Source organism: Phycodurus eques, chromosome 13, assembly GCF_024500275.1.
Source record: "Phycodurus eques isolate BA_2022a chromosome 13, UOR_Pequ_1.1, whole genome shotgun sequence".
Lineage (NCBI taxonomy): Eukaryota > Metazoa > Chordata > Actinopteri > Syngnathiformes > Syngnathidae > Phycodurus > Phycodurus eques.
The window spans coordinates 18,885,377-18,906,685 of NC_084537.1; the positions used below are offsets into that span (position 1 = coordinate 18,885,377).

General features: G+C 42.1%; 1 protein-coding gene across 14 annotated transcripts in view; it reads left to right on the forward strand.

The window, feature by feature from the left end:
* Positions 1-21,309, forward strand: part of LOC133411507 (receptor-type tyrosine-protein phosphatase F-like) — a 216,458-nt gene that overhangs the window by 99,806 nt on the left and 95,343 nt on the right. For all 14 annotated transcript variants that reach the window (XM_061693983.1, XM_061693982.1, XM_061693986.1 and 11 more), the window contains exon 4: positions 464-605. In XM_061693983.1, the coding sequence (XP_061549967.1) occupies positions 464-605 (142 nt within the window). The remainder of the gene's footprint in view (positions 1-463; positions 606-21,309) is intronic.

A 21,309-nucleotide genomic window follows, 5' to 3' on the forward strand; every position in this document is an offset into this window, starting at 1 on the left:
AAAAATCCAAGCCAAGCTAAATTAGACATTTTTTATGGGGCCGTATCTTGTATTTCATTTTGTACAGCATATGTCTATTTAATTATAAAACATATATTTATCAATTTATATATAATTTGATATTTTGAAAAATTTTATTTCTATTATTTAATTTTCTTGTTGCCCTTAGTCTCCTCTCAGATAAAAGTCCTTTGAAGTAAATACAGGAGACCCTCATTCTTCTCCATTGTTGTTTGTTAGTTAGCGCGTCTTGTTCTGACTGATTCATTCAATGTAGCGATTTTTTTGTGTTTTTTTTCTTTGTTTTTATATTCCGCAGTATCGACTTTGCTGTCGCGTTCCATTTTAAAGTTCATGTCACACGAAAACAGGAGTTGTTTCTGCGTTGCAACAGAGTGAAATGGCGAATAGAAAAGCAAAAAGTCTGCCAAACCCCTCGTTGAACTCCCTCGCCTTCTCCCAGGTGATCGAATTTGACGACGGCTCGGGGTCCGTGCTGCGCATCCAGCCGCTCCGCACGCACCGCGACGAGGCCATTTACGAGTGCACGGCGGCCAACAGCGCCGGCGAGATCAACACCAGCGCCAAGCTGACCGTCTTTGAAGGCAAGTCGAGGCTCTCGTCCTCCGTTCGCCTCTGCTGTCTTTCATTCCCGCGTAGCCGACATGTATTATGCGTTCATTTGTATCGGATCGCTTTGATGGTTCTTCTCATTTGTCAGTGTGGAGCAATCAAGATAATATTCAGTCAGACCGTTTAAGACAGAGCTAAGCCTCATAATAGATTCATTAATTGTGGAATCGAGTACATTTGCTGTCTATTTGCTATCTAAAGAGGAGCAGCTATAAGAGGTTATGCTATGTTCTCCGGGCAGAGTTAATCAGACATTTGCCAGGGAACAGAAGTTTAAAACATTCAGAGAGCCTCTCCCTTATGCCATTAACCTATCATTTGATCCTTTCTCCGCAGTCCATCCCAAAAAAATGTTGTCATACCTAATAGTTTTCTTAATTTGTAATTTCGTAAATAGTAGTTAAACATTAATAATACAAACAAAAAACCAAAAAAAATCTGCTGTATTTAACAGGTCTTAAACAATTTTATTGTTCAGATTTTATTTGTATTTTTATTTAATATTTATTTCTAAGAATAAAAGCCTTAAGTAATTCTCCAATATTGCATGTATTCCGCGAGGGCTTGAATTCCTTCAACCTGCAGAGACTACGATGTCAATTGCAATTTTCTCCATTGTGGGTCTAATAAATAAAAACTTATCTCATGATATCCGAAGGTGTACACACTGGCCTTGAACCAAATTTGGATCGTTCAGCTTTGGGGGATGTTGACACATCTTGCTCTGAAAAGGGATTCTGACACGACGCGTCCACAATCCACAAAATGGCCGCACATGTAAAGTAGTCATCGAGCGACGTGCCGAATAATCACACAAACAGCATTTGGAGTGTTTTCCACATATCGGCTTGCCCCCGCTCTGCCTCTACCCACTTCTCCTCCTCCGTGGCGTTAATGTACGTGATGTATGTGGACAGAGGTTCCGCACCCCGTCCCCCGCTCAGTCTTCCATATCAGCGGCTCGTGAGCGTGCATATCCTCCCTAATTGATTGTAATTTTGTCATGTGGATGCGAGTCACTGCGGGGCTTTGATTCCATTAGGGGCGGAAAAAAAAAAACCCTGCGAGCGAGTCAGTGGGAGGATGAGGGTCATCCGGCGCCGTCACGCCGGACTTACAGAAGATCCCACTCCGTCCCTTTCCCCGCCACGCTTGTTTGATATCATCGGTCGGCCCTTGCGTAATCTTCCCAAAGGGACTTTTGCTTTATTTTCTTCGCTCTCTCTTCTCCTCGTCCTCGTCTTGTGCATCGTAGGGAATTGTGTGGCATGAGGTGCACACGAGTCACATAACATTAGGCGCAAGTACAAGTACACAGTCCCCCTAGTTATTGTGGGAGTTATCAGAAAGAACAGCTTCTGTTCTCCTGGCAATAAAAACAAGATTCAGGAGTGTGTCTGTGGGATTTTTCTCACTCATGTTGGGCCCTGAGAGAGGCCATAGCTCGCCATATTTGTTGCAGTTCATCCCAGAGGTGTGTGATGGGCTTCTTACGCACCAAAGTCACGCAGCTGGGCTGAAACCATGCTGTGGGAACACTTTCCTAAAACTGTTCCCACAAAGTTGGGAGCATACAAATGTCTTCAGTCTCGGGGAAAAAACCAAAATTGTACAATATGTCTTCGCTTTGTTGGCTCTCAAGGACATACAAATAAATAAATAAATAAATATGGCGACCCCATTCCTCGATTATAGGGGTGGAGGGTCTTCGGTTTACGCCAATATTCCAACGTGTGACGTTTCGACACTACGACTGGAACTACTTTTGATATATGTAATAGTTATCAATTGAACTAATTTGCTGGTTTGCTGAGATATGAAAGGCATGCAGACTTACTGTTTTTCATTTACTCTTTTGGCTGTAGTCACTGATGGTGTAGTGGTACGCTCGCCTGACTTTGGTGCAGGCAGCGTGGGTTCAGTTCCCACTCAGTGACGGTGCGAATGGTTGTCCGTGTCTGTATGTGCCCTGCGACTGACTGGCGACCAGTTCAGGGTGTAGTCCGCCTTTCGCCCAAAGTCAGCTGGGATAGGCTCCAGCGTCCCGCGACCCTAACCAGGATAAGCGGTGTTGAAAATGGATGGATGGATGTTTTGGCTGTATCGTCCATACGTTTTTTATAACAAAACATTTCCTGGAATCATTGGGGAAAGTTGCATATTTTCAGCGTCAGCGTGTAATTGACAGCCCCCAAAAGGTTTTGTAATTGCCTAAAGATGCCATGGATGGAAAAGGACTACTTTTGACGAAATATAGATAGGTTTCCCCTAAAAAAAAAAAATGCTCATTGTCATAAAGACAAAAATAATAATTTTTAGCAAGCACATTGGTATTTTCGATTGATATTGCAACAGTAAGTCAAAAAGGAATAAAGCAATTACCGTATGCTATGAGGCTAACATTGTGGCAATACAGCTAACCTGTTAACGCATTTGAAACTGTATCACAAGAATATTACAGTATATCATTTCCTCAAAAGAAGGAAAACTATTGCACTTTCCTAAAAAGAAAAGATTTAGATGTCATTAAATGTTTTGTTGGTAGTGAGTGCTCTGTTTGGTGTTCTTGATTTCTAACAACATTTTTTGATATATTGTGTGCACGCAGCTTTTCACTCTCAAGCCCTTTCAAAAGGTGAACCTTTGTTCGACATTCCCGGGATTTATCACATTAGGTTACAGAAGTCATCTTCACATTCCTTGCAGACTTCCATCAACGGTTTCAGAAAACAAAATACTCATAGTGATGAATAAGAGTCGACTGTTTTGATCCGACAAAAGCAAAACAATGTGTGCTCGTATATCTTGTGTGGAAAAGCCGCTCGCAGCCTACAAGCTCAGGCAAGCCGGTCCTGCCTGCCTGCGTTTACCTGCGGCAGAGAAATGGGCAGGCGGCCAAAGCAAACAGGCGCCCGCTGAAGGTGAAGGCTTCATTGAGCGTCTGAAGCATCTGACACAAGAGACAGATGTTCTTGTGTAAAAACAGACTCGTCTTACACAATGACCAACGTTGTTTAGCGTCTGCGCTAAATATGCAACAACGTGCTGGATTTGGCGTGTTGTTCTTAGGAAAAAGAGGGAAGTTAAACGTGTAATGTATTTCTATGGATTGTATTCAGTTTTTACATTTTATTTCCTTTTTTATTTTTTTCATTTAATATTGACTTGTTTTCCTTTTTTATTTTTTGATTATTTCAATTTTATTTACATTTTTTTTCAATTTTGAATTCATTTTTAGTTTGATCATTTCTTTACACAGTCCTTAATCATCTTTAAAAATGTTGCTTTCTTAACTCTGCCTTTTGAAATAACTATAATATTAAGATTAAAATGGAAAATGATTTTAAAAAAGTAATAATTCCGCATCCTACACCAGCATCTGTTAGGGGCGAATTAGAAAAGTCCTGCTTATCGGTCCAAACTTAACTTTTAAGAAATTACCATGAAATGACTTTGTTGGCTTTGCCTTACATTCCGTGTCGGTGTCATTTTTACAGAAAAGCAACTGGGAAAAGTTGTATGAGTACAGTACAGTACAATACAGAAAAGCTGCACATTTTTGAGCGGCCTGTTATTGTGGGCAGCCTGAGGCACACCTGTGCAATCATCATGCTGTCTAATCAGCATCTGGATATGCCACACCCGTGGGGTGGAAGCATTATCTCGGCAAAGGAGAAGTCGTGACAAATCCAGATTTAACAGGTTTGTAAACAATATTTGAGAGAACTCGGCCTTTTGTGTCCATAGAATAAGTCTTATCTTTGAGTTTAGCTCATGAAAAATGGCAGTTACAAGTGTTGTAGATGTATGTATTTTTGTTCAGCATAAAAACATGATAGACTATTCTCTTTCCGCGACATAAACCTTCTCTAAAGAGCGACTTCACCGGCCCGACCCGACTATATTTAGGCTATTGTTTGCTGCCGCGGCAATGCATCAAGTTCATAGCGGCGAAAAACACCGGGGCAGCTCGCAAGCAGACGGAGATTAATGGTCGGCCAACCTTAATGGGCCGCGCTCTAGCCCCAAGCTTTGAGAAGTTGTATAGCAGCTCTGATGAGAACGAATTGGGGGGGGGGGGGTCGGGGGGGTCCCTTTTGTTAACATTAACTGCAGTGCCCTTCAGCAAAGCACAAGGTGAGCAATATTCGATACTAGGAAGCCTTATAGGAGCTGACACTGTAAGAATTAAATCTATAGAAAAAAGTACGTTTGATTAAAAAAGTAGCAATGAAACTTAACAGTCAAAAGTGGAGAAAGACATTTACTGCTGTATGAATGAAATCATTAAAAATGGGGGAAAAAATAACCAAATAAATTATTTTATCAAAAAAAACTTGTTCATGTAGATAAAATGAGAAAAAATATCGTTTAGACTCTCTTAACAGTCAAATGTACAAATAATCCCCATATGATAAAACTGCATTAAATATATACATTTGTTATAAATAACTCTCTTTACTGTCATTCAATTTTAAATTAATAAAAAAAAATAGAAGGATAAAGTACCATTTAGTGATTTTATATGTAAAATAAAACAAATACACATTCATATAGAATAATAGAAACTTGAACTTGTCTTTGTCGTACAAGTGTTAAAATAAGTTACCAATTGCATCATGAAACTTAATTAAGTCGACTTCATGTGTTTTTTTTTTTTTAAATGAGTAACTGCAGTGCAAGTATAAAAAGAAGTTTACTGCTGTGTACGAAAACTAAATAGAGTAAAACTACTCATTCTTTTATGTGTGCCTACATACAAAACAAGAGAGGGGAATTGTAAAGGCAGTCTTTTTTACATTCTTAACTGCCATCCTAGTGTGAAAAGAATTTAACCGCATTATAGTATATGTTTCATTAGTAAATGTTCAGGGGTCTGAAGTTACTAAGCAAAGGCGGTCAAATAAAAAGAATGGCGCGATGGAGCTGCTAAGGCAGGTTTTTCCGACCGTCTGCCAAGTTGGACTTTAGCACTTTGGCATGTCACAAGTCTCCAGTCACTCTGTAATTCTTTCTGTCACGCTAAGATTCCCGCTCTTTTGTTTTGCGGCTGTTCTCACGCCCCCTTTCTCGTCTTGAGAGGTCATCCAGACTTTCAGACAGGGCCCAAAGTCATCATTGTTTTCACCTACAACAAAATAATTATCAGCGTCATACCCCGCTTCTTTCATCCCTGCTATAGTCTTTCATCACCGCGCCGTGTGCACTGGACACTCGGCAATGACCGGAGGGAACAATGACTCGTTACATGGGTAACGATGCCTGCGCTCTGACCCCGGAGCACCCCCACTTGAATTGAAGCGCCTCAGTAAGTGTCCTGCTAAATGGCGCTTGTCCAGCCGACGTGTGAAATAACACTCCCCCCGACAGGGAAGACATCAGAAGCGACACGACTGCTGAATTGCGAAAACCACGCCGCATTCAACGAGTCGCTTGGAAGGAGACGTGCTAACAAACGGGGAAGGAGAAGCCGCTCTTGTCATTTTACTTCTGTTGGTTAGGCGACTGAGGGCCATAGAAAACGGATCGCTGTAAACTGAAGACTGTGGAGTTGGTTTCTAATCTGTTCCATATGGAGCTGTCTTGAGCAAATCACATGATCAGAAATCGGGCCCGGTCACATGATTTTCAGCTGATTGGTAAAAGATTGGATTCATTGATTTTTTTCTTTTTTTTTTTTTTTTTCTCTGTATTGCGTCACAAAGCTAGAAAATATTCTTGAGGTACAATGATCTTGCCAAATGCAACAGCAATAGCTAAATTTTACTGTGGACAACCGGATATTCGCGGTTTGGCATTTGCAGATGCACCTATACTACAGTCTAATAGTAATAATATTTCTACAAACTAAGTCTGCAAAGCCTGGGAGAGGGAACAGTATGGCCAAAGCGCTCGGTGAACGGTATTGTTAAAGAATTGAAAGAGTGACAGTTTAGCAAATGTGATGCATTTAAACTACTTACTGTACCTTGATGGAGAAGACTAATGGACTTGGCAAGGTGATACTGATACAATACTCAAATCGAACAGAGACCCGTGCGCAAAACAATTTAATCAGGGCATCCCTAGTTCCATAGTCTTGCTATATTTAGTTTACTGTCTGGCGATTTGGCGCAGCAACTATGTAAATTCGGTCAGTTCACCAACACTAATTTAGAAAAAAAAAAAAGGGTAATACGGCTCATCCACGGCCATCTGGATCATACTCTTGCAATCAAAACTTGCAGTCATAAATAAATTCCAAGCAGTCCAAATCATGTACAATATTTAATATTTATATTTATCACTAAATATTCAAAAATGGTTTCGAGATATAGAGCGGGTTATAACTTCAGAAGAAAATGTAACTACAATAATACCGGAATTCGTGTAAACAGTGAGATGAGACTGTGGAACAGTTTAGATGAGGATTTTAAACAACGTACAAACATAAAACAATTCAAAAGTAAATATAAAAGTCATATTTTCGCACGGATGAAGGCACCAGTGAGCGACTAGCAATAGTTTGCATCACCTGGTTTTGCAGAGGGCTAAGCTAACATTAACATGCCTGATTACTTTTGCCCTCTCTTACCATTTTTCCTTTACCAAATGACAAATCTGCTCAACCAGCGAGAGAAGAGCAGCAATTTCCGCCAAGCTGTTTTGCTAATGTCTAAGGCACAGCAACAAGCTAAGCTAATGTTAGCATGCGCGTTTACCTTTTTGGTTTCCCAGTGGTTTACGCCACTCGTACAGTCTCGCGTTGCTTGGAAGCCTCAGCTAGTACGGTACCCGGTAGAAGCTAGTTTTGCCAATGTAAAAAGCGTTAATGGGAATGTCTAGCAGACGATATTTTGGGTATTAGAAATGGAAGTGCTTTGGAGAGCCTAGCCTCGTCCTCAGGGGAGACGGCGGACGTGTCTCCAGACAGGAGAAACATTATCTAATGGTAACAGATCAAAAGCGTACCTTCATTACCAAAGTCCTCCCCTGTCAGAGTGTAAATTAGAAATGTTCTTATTTGAAGAAATTGCCTCGTCAACTCCCTTTCAACTCGCAAAGTTTTCACGTGGAACAAGGTCAAGCAAGAAATAAGCAAGTCATCCCAAGCTTCGAAGAAAAATAAGTAGTCTACTTGTTGAAAACGTGGCGAAAAGAAAACTGCGTAACGACGTAGCCCCTTGGAATATTAATAGTCCAGCCATATGAATTCAATTTGCGCTCCAAAAAGGAGACATTTTTGGGAAAACCTCATTGGTTTGTTTTTTGTTTTTTTTCCATGGGCCACGGCGCAGCGTGACTGTATTTAGCAGCGCTGCGTTTGGTGGCAGTAAACAAATTACAGCCTGGCGGCCTCGCAGAGCGCCTTTATTTATTCGTCTAGCTTCAGCAGGTCCCCAGCGCAGAGGCGGGAAATGACTGCGACACAAAGCCCGGTAATAAATATCTAGTCGGCCTGGGCAAGTGTGGACAAACAGAGCGGACGGGATAAATAGCGGGGGAAATCTCATTGCGCGATGAATGCATACCCAAGCTATATTGGAATGATTTAACACGGAGCAGAGCTCCTCCGACAACTTAATCCCTTCCTTTGCGCGCCTCTATTCAAATTGTCTACAATGACCAAAATAAGGTGTGTTGTGTAACTGATATTCTCTCGCATTCTTGCTTCCCGCTCTCCATCTCTGTATATAATGTCCACGCTGCAGTTGTAATATCCTCAATGGCGTGCTTAGCATGTCGTACGAGGGTGCTGCTGATGTTTTGTTTGTTGTCACAACATAGTGTAGCTGAAACGGTTCCCGATGGGAAAGATTCTCCCATCGGGTGCAACAGCAAACAGAGAAAAACCAGAGTTTTTTGGACCGCGATTTGTTTTTTCCATTGTACTTTCATAAATATTATATTATTATTATATTCATCTAGTATTGTTTTTTTCCCAGCTGAATAATGTTGTAATGTTAGTGTAATATTTTGGTATTTTTTTGTCTATCCATCCATCCATCCATTTTCTACCGCTTATCCGAGGTCGGGTCGCGGGGGGAGTAGCTTTAGCAGGGACTCCCAGACTTCCCTCTCCCCAGCCACTTCATCCAGCTCTTCCGGGGGGATCCCGCGGCGTTCCCAGGCCAGCCGAAAGACGTAGTTTCTCCAGCGTGTCCTGGGTCGTCCCCGGGGTCTCCTCCCGGTGGGACGTGCCCGGAACACCTCCTCACCGGGGAGGCGTCCGGGAGGCATCCGAATCAGATGCCCCAGCCACCTCATCTGGCTCCTCTCGATGTGGAGGAGCAGCGACTCTACTCTGAGATCCTCCCGGATGACCGAGCCTCCCACCCTATCTCAAAGGGAGAGCCCGGACACCCTGCGCAGGAAACTCATTTCGGCCGCTTGATCTTGTTCTTTCGGTCACGACCCACAGCTCGTGACCATAGGTGAGGGTAGGAACGTAGATCGACCGGTAGATCGACCGCCTTTCGGCTTAGCTCCTTCTTTACCACAACGGATCGATACAAAGTCCGCATCACTGCAGACGCTGCACCGATCCGCCTGTCGATCTCCCGTTCCATTCTTCCCTTACTCGTGAACAAGACCCCAAGATACGTGAACTCCTCCACTTGGGGCAGGATTTTTTTTGTCCAATACGTTGGTATTATTTTCAATGTAGATATTTTTCACCAAATATAAAAAAAAAACATGTGCCTGATATTTATTTGTAATATTCTTGAATATGTGTTTTTGTCATATTTGTCTTTTCTTGATGTTAAATTATGTATTGTTTTCCTAATATTTTTCATATTTCAGCTTATACTTTGTATTTATTTGTGTAATGTTTTTGGGGTTTTCACCAGGTTTTTTTCTAATGATTTTAAATAATAATTCTAAATATTTTTGAAAATATATATTTTTTTTAGTCAACCATGTCTGTCTTCAATATTTTTGTATTTGACATGTGTCACTCCCATTAGCAAATTATAGCATATCTTTCTCAGCAATATGGTGATAATATTGATAAGCGTGATAATTTTCATCACCTTGGTGGTGATGTGAAATTTGTATCGCATTATATATACAGGCATACAGAAGCACAATGGCATTTTGACCTCCCCATGTGTACCCTCCTCCTCCTGTATATATTTTGCCAGCCCTACTGTGGCGGTCCGTGCCTGCCGATTTAATATCTCCCACCATCTGCTGGCTGGAGGCCTGGCGTCGTAGATCAAATCAGGGCTGACAGTTACAAACTGCATCTGTCTCTGCGCACCTCTCTCCCAAGGACTTCGACAATATGGCGAGGGTGGACGTAGCGGTCTGTGCCCTTACATCCTCGCTTCCAAGGACTTTATGGGCATTTATAGGACGGACGCTAGGAAGGACGGACACCTTTTCAGGTTTGGCCTGGCTCGTGCGAGATCTTACTGTTGTGACAATTAATCACACGAGACTCCACAAGGAATATAAAAACCAGTCATGAATAAATTCACAAAATTTGTCAGTGAAGGGGGGTGGTTGTCTTTGTGGGTGAGAGGGCTCCGATTGGTGGTACGATATGTTGTTTGGCGAACCTGCTAACGAGGGGCGGAATGGGATTATGACATCGAAGCAATTTCATTAGATGCCTAGAAGTTGCTTTGAGGCAATGCCACAGCCTAATTAGAGGAATCTAGGAATGGGCATTTGACCAAATTTGTTGTCAATATAGACTATTGTGTTCTTGGGATTTGGGAGTCACTCTCTTGAGTGATTTGAACTCTCGGTTCACGTCAGTGTTGTAAGGATGTACCTCAACTTCAGTGTTCTTTTAGCCGAGTGGAATGCACTCCTCCGATGACAAAATCAACCCCACACAATCCAACAAAACCCTAACGATCAATTCATCGATTATAATGGCTACCAAGAATGAGGGCGTCGTGGGTTTTTTGTGTGTTAATGACTTTTCCTTGGGAATTTGTACCGGTTAAGTTCATGTAATAATTGATCAGCCTTTTTGTTGTTGGAACGGTGAGACTACTTTGAATGCACCGTAGCATTAGTTTGAAAAATAAACCCAACATTTGCCATATCGCAATGCCAGAAGCAACCTTGCAGTGTCCTTCAACAAGACAGAATTCCTGCTGGAATTCATTTTTTTCCACAAACCTTTTCTCCCGTCGATTAAGGATACCTCGTGCATTTAAAGTGATTGATAAACGCCTTCAAAAGTTAAATTCAGGGGAATATTTCCTTCGCGTCGGATGGAGCCGACTGTGCTCTGGGGCGACGTTTTATCATCTCTACTTGTCCATCAATTGCTGTGCGCTTTTGGCAAGCTGTATCTGCAAAAGAGCAAATGCTGCACTGTCAGTGATGATCATGTCTGCGGCCTCGGGGAGCCGAGGAAGCTGGGGAGGGAGGGAAGGAGAAAGTCTGCAGAAAAAGGAGAAGAGGAAGAAACCTCAATCAATGACTAAAAATACAAGAAAGTTGGGGATTGCGGACAAGGAAACCATAAGGCAGACATGCAATTTTGAGAGTTTGGAGTGAGATTATAGAGCTCTAAAGTGGACCCTTTGGTAAAATGTCGGAAACGTGTAATTTGGTATTAGAAACCGCTCCCCCCCAACTGCATCTACAGCCTCTAGAACAGATTTATGTCGAAAGGCGAATGTTTCAACGCATTCATCGGGGTTTCAAGTGTGGTACGTGAAAAGTCTCGCAGAGTGGGCTTCTCCCTCTCTTCACACAGTCGAGTGTGTTATTTTGGGGAGGCATTAAATGGCTTATTAATGCTAAACGTCCGCGCAGCTGTGGATAGCCGTTTCGTCTTTGGACCAGCTGTTCAGTGTCCCCTAATATTTGTGTATTTTTCATCTCATAATTTTGCATTCTAATGTATCGTAATGTTGTCTTAAATGTATTTATTTTCATTGTAATATTCTTGCAGTTTTTAAAAGACTTTTTGTATTGGAAAAAAAATATATAAATATTTTCCACATTTTTGTGATGTAATTCTTCTGTAGTTTTTGTCTTGATATTTTCAATTTATTTTCTAAAATGTGTGTATTTATTTTTATTTGTAGTTGTCCCGTATTTTCTTGCGTTCTAACGCCGCTCGTTTGCGTAGTAGCATAATTGCCCAAGTCCTCTTGGCTCAATTAAACCTTTGCAGAGTACCATGACCTGGATGACCGAGAATCTACACGAACATAAAGAAAAAGGGGGGGGGGGGGGAATTCTTTAGTAAACACTTTTGTATTTTTTTATTCATATTGTCACACTAAGGTAAAAATGACTGGAACAATTATATTATTAGGTTCGTTTAAGGCCACGCCACAATGGAATATCCGTAGACCGTTAGTGCTATTCCTATTTCCCATTGTGGAATTGTGAAAAAGTCATCTATTGCTTTTTTTTGTCACTGCTGAATCTCTGGATGTATTGACCTTCTCATCCGGATGTCGTCTCCGGGCCCGCGGGGAGATATTGAAGATGTGACATGACACACGCCTCGGCTTTTATCTACCAGTTGTCAAGAGCAGACAGTGACGTCTGCGAATTGACATGTGGCTCTTAAATATCCGCAAGCAAGCAGATTGTTGTTATTAATCAGAGATTTTTCTCAGAAGGCTTGTGAGAGCATGACTGATGTGATTATCAGGAGGAGTCTGCCATGGCGACTGTGTTACAGAATTCCCTCGGCCTGATGTGGTTCCTAATAATTTAACTCTCCTCCTGACTTGGATTGTGACTGTTTGTGGGGATTCTTTTACATGGCGTCTTGCAAATCAAATGGAGCCAGCATTAATGATGTCTGCTGCATGATTAAAGGGAGATGCCACCATTTCCTTTGTGTTAATTAAGGTGGGTGGCATGACGCTCTTCTGTGGGGTCATCGGAAAGTTTGAACTCTGGAAGTTTTCCTGTACAATGACAGCAGAAGAAGTGCAAGTATGTCAACACCATCCTTACCTGATGTCCTTCATTGTTGTCAATTGCGTAGCTTTTGTTTTGTTTTGTTTTTCCTCCCCATGCTGGTGTCAGTCTAAGCCACTAGCCACTGTTGGACGAGGAGTTTTGTTCATTCCTTGTAAAAATCTGGTTTGGAAGAAACATTTGCTATGGTTGATTCTGTTTAAGCATTCTTCCCTTCAAGCCACTTGGCAGCATAAAATCTGGTGGGCATGTCTATAATCAGTAGACCCACAAGAAAGGCTCAAGAACCAATACCCGAAAAGACATGGGAAGTCTGCCATTTTGGTTTGCAGTGGCCATTTCAGGGTCTTTTTTGTGCGAATTTACCTTTGGTAGCTTTCTCTGAAATGTTTTGAAAAATTATTCTGTAAAGCTAGTTTCACTTGTCAGCATGACATTTGATAGGCATATCTGTAATGAGTAGACCCACAAAAAAGTCTGAAGAATTTGCGACCGAAAAGACACAGAAAATCAGCCGTGTTTGTTTGGAATGGACATTTTTATGGAGATTTTCATGACAGTTTACATTTTGCAGCATCCCCCAGAATTTTGGAAAATGTAGCACCTGAAGCCAGTGTAACTGAGCAACATGCTACTTGGTAGCCATGGCTATCATGAGTAGACCCACAAAATATTCTCAAGAACCCATGCCTGAAAAGACAGGTTATTCTCATTTGAAGTGGCCATTTGCAGGTGTCCTTCAAAGACAAACTTACCTCCATAAGGTCAGAGTTTCATGATTATGTTGTTCGATGACCTGCCAGTTTACGGTGGAACCAAACACCTTGATCAATTGTAGCTTATTACAGTAGGAAAATTTGACTTGTAATAAGAAAGCCTTAACTACATGGTATCGGAATCTGGGACATTTCCTCTAAGCGGTGCATTTTATTTTGCCATGGTATGGTTCAGATCTCTGATTTGGCCTTGCTTCCACTGCTTTTTGGCAGCTACGTAAGTATATAGCCTCACTTCAAAGCATAAGAAAGGCGTGTATTTCGCCAAGTACCAAAGCATACCGTTGTTGGGCACCTCAACGATGGGTTACTGGAAAGTAGGACGGTTAGTGTCAGATATCTTAGGACCTTACCGAGCTGAGGTATAGCTTGTTAGAAACAACATAGATGTTGTAAATCATCCATTTCACGATCACAATTGCATGAACTTCTGCCCATGGTGTGTTTCATTCTTCCAATTTGTTAGTAATGGGAGTCGGAGCCTGCAACTATGCCATTAAAGTGCAAGGTCCACCTTATGGCTTTGCGGGCCAAAGAGTCAACGGCTCCCCAGGCCCTGACTAGCTAGGAATGGATGGGTCTTAGAGCACGTCAGCAGGGGGGGTCCTCGTACCTGCACTCCATGACCTGGCTAATGGGAGGCCTCTCACCCTGACCCGCCTTCTTCTTTTCTTAGACACCAAACCACTCATAGAATATCCACCAGACCACCTAAGACGGAGGTGCAGACCGCTATTAGCCGTCAGCTTGCTTTTTTCTTAAAGGTGTGGTTGGTTGGGATTTTTCGTTGTTCAATCTGCGTGTACCTGCAAAAAAGGCACAGTTGTCTGTGTGTGCCTTGCATCAACACTTTGTTGCAAGGAATGGCAGACTAATCAAACATGATCTCATCTGACTCCTTCTTAACACTTGCAGTGTCACACCTAATGCGTCTGTTTACTTATTTAGAAGATAAGGACCCTATCTTGAACACTGTCACTCATGTTATGACAGGCCTTTCTTTTCCCTACTTTTCGCTAAGTCATCTGTCAAGACTGAGTTGTATCAGGGAATATCCCTGTCTCCGTGAAACCACCTGAAAAATTACTCAAATGCCTGTATGTGGCGCTGTAAGACCAAGCCGGTGAGCAAAACAAGGTTTCAATCACTTATGTTGGCTGACTCAATGAGCTGTCGCTTAGGGTTCTATAAAATAATTAGCAATAAATTGTTACGGGGGATCATTTAAAAAAGCCTGTCCCAGCTATCTTCGGGCGCACCCTGAACTGGTCGCCAGCCAATCGCAGGGCACATATAAACAAACAACCATTGGCACTCACATTCACACCGACTGGCAATTTGGAGTCTTCAATTAACCTACCATGCATGTTTTTGGCATGTGGGAGGAAACCGGAGTGTCCGGAGAAAACCCACACATGCAAAATCCACACAAGCGGGGTCGGGATTTGAACCCCGGTCCCCAGAACTGTGAGGCAAATGTGGTAACCAGTTGAGCACCGTGCCACCAATGAAACAAACATAACAAATTACTCCTCCTTACCATAGATTTTTGGGTCAATTAAATCCTCTGGTATGAGTTAAACGCTAATAACTCTAACTCCACATAACTCAACAGTTTAGAAAAAAAATGTCAGACTCACAAAACGCTGAAACGATAGATGGGACCTTAGATGTACCTTTTATGTAGCTATTGCTATAGCTAAAGATCTTTTTAGAGCACAAAAGGCAGGTGAGGCAGTCAACGCAGCATGTTAGCATTTTAGCTTGAAGGTCATGTTTTCGTCTTCCCTTCCATCTACCTGAGCTGTAGTCCAACACACACTGATGCAATTACCTCTTCTGGGCAACAGTTTGCAGGTCGTTTTTTTTGAACCCGTCTGCTCTAATCAAAGTCGACGCTGTTGACACAGACTGGACATTATTCATTATGTCCGACCGAGGGAATGAGTAAAGCCTGTCACAAGAACCGAGCATTTTAATTAAGCCAACCCGTCACCATCCACTCTCCGAACGCATAAAAGTCACTCTTATCTGTCCATAATTATACTTAGCGTGTCGCGGCGAAGCTCCGCCGATGATTAATTCGAGGCGTGGAAATGATTGATTCATTCGTTTGTTTACAAACTCGTTGCTCTGCTTGAGCAGACCGTCACGCTGTCCTGCTTTTTGGACCAATGTCCTTTTTAGTCTGTGACTCCGGCGGCAGCAATCAGGTCTTATTAGGCACACTGTGGTTTGTTTACTTCAGTCTCCAAGGCAGTTGCATCTTAAATGAGCAGTAAACCGCAAATGTGTTTGCCTCATAAGACCATAATCTCAACAGTCTTCAATCAAACTCTTGTTCAGGGTTTCTCCTTGCTCAATTTGAGGCAGAGGTGGTACTATCCTGATCATGTCACGCATGCGTCTTCTGCGGCACCCCACTGGTTCAAACAAACACTGTTTGAAGTATACACATGCATTCCATAGTTCTTTAACGCCTTCTGTTTCTTAAATCATATATTACGCTAAAATAAACAATAACAAATACAGGAACCCTGTTCCGTAATAAACTAAGCATAACAGGAGTACAGTTAAAGAGTTCAACTCTAACTTGACTAAACGGGGTTGAACATTGTCTTGAGCCACGTCAGTGATACCTTTCACAGCCAGAGGCAGAACATTTAAGCCTCAGTGTTTTCATTTTGTAAAATCTCCTCATGCATTCCTTGTATTTCAGTGCAGTATTCTCCCCTGCAGTAAAACCACAGTGAAACATTTTTTGTATTCAGTTTTTGTGTGTGTATCTTTGAAATTGTTTTCTTTTATGCATTTTTCATTTTCTATTGCTGACTTATGAAGGTAGTGTTATTAACATCACTTAATAGTTTTCAAAGAAATTGGACGTATCTGTTTGAAAATCCATGAATCATCAAACACAGGCTTGCAGGATGAAAGAAAATCCATAATCATCATCCATCTCTTCTTCTTCATCTCCTTTTTTGACAGTTTTAGGGGTGACTTTCAGCTGTTTCTGAAGCAGCGTCATCAGAAACAATCAGAATCAGGATCGTCTTTATTGACCAAGTATGGTTAACCACACAAATGTATCTCTCGTAGTTGGAGCCACTCGAGTGCTCCAGCAAAAAGCTACGATTACAATTAAGAATGAGACGTTGGTCAAATAAAACAAAAACAAACAAGAAGCGTCCAGTTGCCTCGATTCAACCTTTTGTGGATTACCTTGGCCGGGATGATGGAGAGTCTACGCAAGCATAAATACAAATTTTTAAAAAATACATAAAAAATAGTCTTTTGTATTGATACAGTTCAAAATAACATGGGCAATTATGTTAGTAAACTAGCGATTTGCAGGGAACGACACTGATGGATCACTCGGACGAGAATGAGCCTGCGAAAGAATACAAAAGCGAGTGCAGGTATAGTGTTGGTTGACACGAGACAAGGTGACTCGGTCAACGGAAGCCAGCACATTTCGGAGAACCACCCGTGGGCTTGTCGTGCCGGGTCGGAGGCCAGGGTTATGTACTATTAGAGTGCGCCCCGGCATAAATAAGAGATGTGTGAATTCTGGCAGCGCCGTAGATCACACTGATGGCAGTGGAAGTATGATATCAGATTGCCCGAAAGAGAGAAATAGGAAAGAGATGAAGATGATAAAACAGCAGGTAAAAAAGGAAGGACTTGGGGGGGGGGTGCTGGAATTAGATGACTGTTATTGATTATGTGCCTACAGGCGGGGAAATAAGAGCAAATGTTCTGCTCAGCCATACAAAAAAAGTGTATTGTTTCAAAGGTCACAGAAATGCATTACAGTCATTTTACTCTGGATAAGCAGCACGTTAACAGACACCACATCTTGTTGCGAGCACGTTAAAAAGCAGCGGTGGCAGCATTTGTTTTTTTTTTCTTTTTTTTTTTTTTGCTGTGACTGTTTTCGATGCCATTGCATCGAGGTGTGTCGCGGCGTGCACGGAATGTTTGATTGATGCACCATAGCAACATGCTCAACACCTGGAGATGTCGTGCGAGGCTCGACAAGACGCCATGTCGTCTCGTCTTCTTCGGTTACATTAATTCATTCATTGCCCCTCCCCCCTCCTTCGCTGTGGTTGATCCCGACCGTTGTAAACATGCTTAGCTGCCTCATAGAAAGTGGTGAATGGAAGCTTTCATGCCAGGCTGCGGGAAGAATTTGGATGTTGCGATGTTTTTTCATTCCGGTCACCTTTATCCACAGAGATTGTCATCATTTAACAACTGTGTTGCATCAGAAGACCTTGGAGGTTTTTATTGAAATCGAATGAGGTTCCCGTTCACATGGTCTTCACTTTTGAGTAGTCTTAATGTTTTGCAAGTCCAATGTGCTGAAACCCTGGCGTGAATGCTAACCTGTTAGCTACAATGACTTAGTTTCTTCGCCATTTTGATCACTGGGCCGTCCACATAAAGTCACCAAATTTTGAGACTGATTAAGACTGCCGTTTTGGTTTGAACCTGCCATATTAGGATCATTTCGGCAATTCCCGGGTGACCCTCAGGGGCGCAGATATCGCATGTCCCTGACGAGGGGTTTGCAGGTCATTGTTGCTCGCAGCTTTTAATTGTCTTTCATGTACAGAAGGCAACAAAGCATCTGAAAACGAAACAATCTTTACACTTTGTCAAGAGCCAAGCAACTGCATGTCCACCTTGGGCCGAGACAGTCTACGTCTGCTTATACATTTATATGAGAACCGACTCGCGTAGAAATACTAAGGTGAGTTGTGCCTCTGCGGTTTTGATTGTTTTGGTACTCAAGCATGCGCCGATAGGACGCAACACCAATTTGTACTTTCTGTTTTCAAATTACATGGATATGACAACGCTACTGTTTTGAGAAACTTCCACTTTGAGACCTGTTTTTCTATTTTTGGTTAAACAAGCACAATACATGTCCTCTGCGTTTTACAAGACTGTCAAAATGAAATGTTGAAAGTGCTCATCAAACAAGGGTTAGGTGTTAAAGGCAAGGGTTAGGTTAGGATTGGGGTGCGAGTTATTTTTTGGGGTTGGGTTAGGGGTATGGTTAGGGTTAGACACAAGTCAGGGTCAGGGTGGTAGAATTAAGTTCGCGAGACAGGGACATGTCTTATGAAACATAAAATTCCATTTTACACATGTTGACAAGAGACTAATTACCCCCCCCCCCCACACACGCACACGCACACACACACACGCAAATGTCTTCTTGCCTTTGCGATGCTCCTGTCGGAAAACAGCCGCGGGCCTTTCACACACCCCCGCTCCCCCAAACGGCTTGTGTGTCTTTTCAGTGCCATATTGAGTCAAGACCAATTGGAGCACAGACAACACCTTTAGTTCTATTTACCTTTTTCTTTTACAGATGAATAATAAAATGCTTTAGTGTGAGACCTGGTATTGATGAAAACAAATAGAGGTGCTAATACAGCACATCGGATGCGGGAAAGTGCTTCTTAGTTCTCAAGAGTCAGAAACCTTTTTTGCCTTATCGAACATTGCACTGATGAATGTTTACTGTTCACAAGGCACCTGGTGGTTTTGGTGTTTTCTTTAAACCACTCCGTAAACTTCCACTTTACCAATACCACGTCTGCTGTGCAGGCGGTTATGTGTCGTGGTAAAGACGTCTACCGTGACACATGGTAGTGTCATAGTAAAGGTGATTACCGCCGGCTGCAGTGTTGTTGGATGCGCAGATGATTTATCAGCAATGCAAGTTTAATCCGTTTCATGACCCTGCTTGTAACTCATGCACTTTTTTCCCATTGAAATGAATGGAAAGGCCATTAATCTGATACAGCCTACCCCAAATTAACTATAATTGTGTGTTTGTAAAAGGAAAGTAGCACAATAATATGTAGTTTATAAAAACCTATAGTAAGAATACAATGTAAATAGAATGTAAAGAATGACCACCATTTTCTTTTTGGGACGACACGGAACAGCTGTTATGATGCATAGCCGCAATGTTGTTGGAGGTGCAGATTAGCTTGCTGCAATGCCCCTCGAGACCTGTGTGAACATGTTAAAAGAAACGCAAAGTAACATCATGTTTGTAACTAACCATTCCTTAAGTTGTATCCGTGACTGTCCAACATGTTCGGCATGTTTCAGACAGCTGGGAACGGTTTTAATTGGAAAGAAATGGCGTGATATGTCTGCTCTAACTATTGATGCAGAATGCAGAGGAGTGTGTTTCCTCATGAATATTCTCAGGCATATGCTCACTCCCCTTATATGTTTCACAACAGTATGTATTCGCCATAGGAGGCGTCTGTTCTCCTGCCCACATGTTAAACATTCATAGCAGTACATTCGTCTGCCTCCCGCACTGCAGATTGAAACGGGTAATGAGAAAGCACGCCCAGATGAAAATAAGGCACAAGTGCGGTATCTCGCGTGTCACGCCGTCCTTGTTCCCAGTTTTTTTCTGTCGAGATGTTTGTGGTTGATGGTGGGGGGGGGGGGCAACGCTGGCTGACATTAGTGCGGTATTACCATCCAGCGGCCCTCCCAGTGGGACAGTAGGACGACAACGGGACTATTTCAGCGGGGCTCTGATTAGAGCCATCGCCCTCGCCGCCACGCTCCGCTTGCACTGGTAATTGGAGCTGGCAGGAGGCTGGCATGCAAACCCTCCCCGGTGCCCACCCCCTTCTCCTTGCTCTCATTGCTCTCATTCTTACTTATTTCCTCTTCCCCGCACCTGCATTACCTTGGTAGGTTACACCTCTTTTCCCACAGTAGTTTAAGACCGCGTCATTTCTTCTTAATTGGACTAATTACCATATTAGGAGTGTCGTTGCCAGCCCCCTGTTGCCATTCTAATTCAGTACAACCACAAAATCACATTAACTCCCTTCTCCCCCACTTGTACTGTCTTATCTACGATCCCGCCATGCCCCAACTTTACATCACCCGCTCACATCATGCGCTTCTATATTGACGTCAAACACTCACTTCTGCTCACTGTCACTCATTTTTTGGATTAATAAACCTCTGCTCTACTTTATTTGATCAACAACAGACACACGCACAACATTTTGATTAGTTAGATAAAATCTAATTTTGTGATTTTGCATCACTGTCTTGACCAGGGGTACTCAAATACAAATTTTAGACAACCACAAATATTTTTTTTCTGTGACTCAAAGGTCTATTTATTGAGGTTGGTCTGGTTAAATGCGGAGATACTATATTTAAAAAAAAAAAAAAAAAAGGCAAACGAACAACGATACAAACTAAATCCAAATGTCATTTCCATTTTGACATAAAAAAATAGTTGAATAAAATACAACACTACCCCTGCCATGAATCCAAAACCAAAATACTATATCAGAATGGGGTTAACAACACTAAATATAAACACAAAAAAACACAAGACAGAAAGAAGTATGTATTTCTGTCCTCTTATTCATGGGCTTTCTTTCAAACAAGGGTGAAGGTTTCAAATTAGGATTTGAAGACCGGGTTAAGGTTTTAAACCAAGATTAGGGTTTTAAACCGGAGTTATGGCTCCAAATTAGGGTTTCAAGCAAAGGTCAGGATTTCAAGCAAGAGGTTTTACTTAAAAAGTCTTCTCTTTTTGAGAAACATCAACCCGCATCTTTGATTTGATTCATTGGCTTCCCTCCAAGTATCGCCTGCCTTCTCTTGCGTCCCAAGCAATGATAGAGGAAGTCAACAAAGGCTCGTCTTTGTCTTGCCTGGAATGACAAGTTGGCACAAATACCAGCTGCAGGAGTTGGGAAACCAGGCAGGCTTCAAGTCTTCCACAATAGCTTGTCAACTACTCATATTCAGACAAACTTCACTCTGTTTTTTTTTGTTTTTTTTTTTTTATAACCAAGTGAGTGGGATATGCAAATTGGTTCAGCTACTTTTGGGAAAATGGGCATGATTTCGCAAATAATTTATAAATACTGTACATGGAACCCAAGGCAAAGATTAGTTTGTCTATTTATATTGGAGACACCATCACACT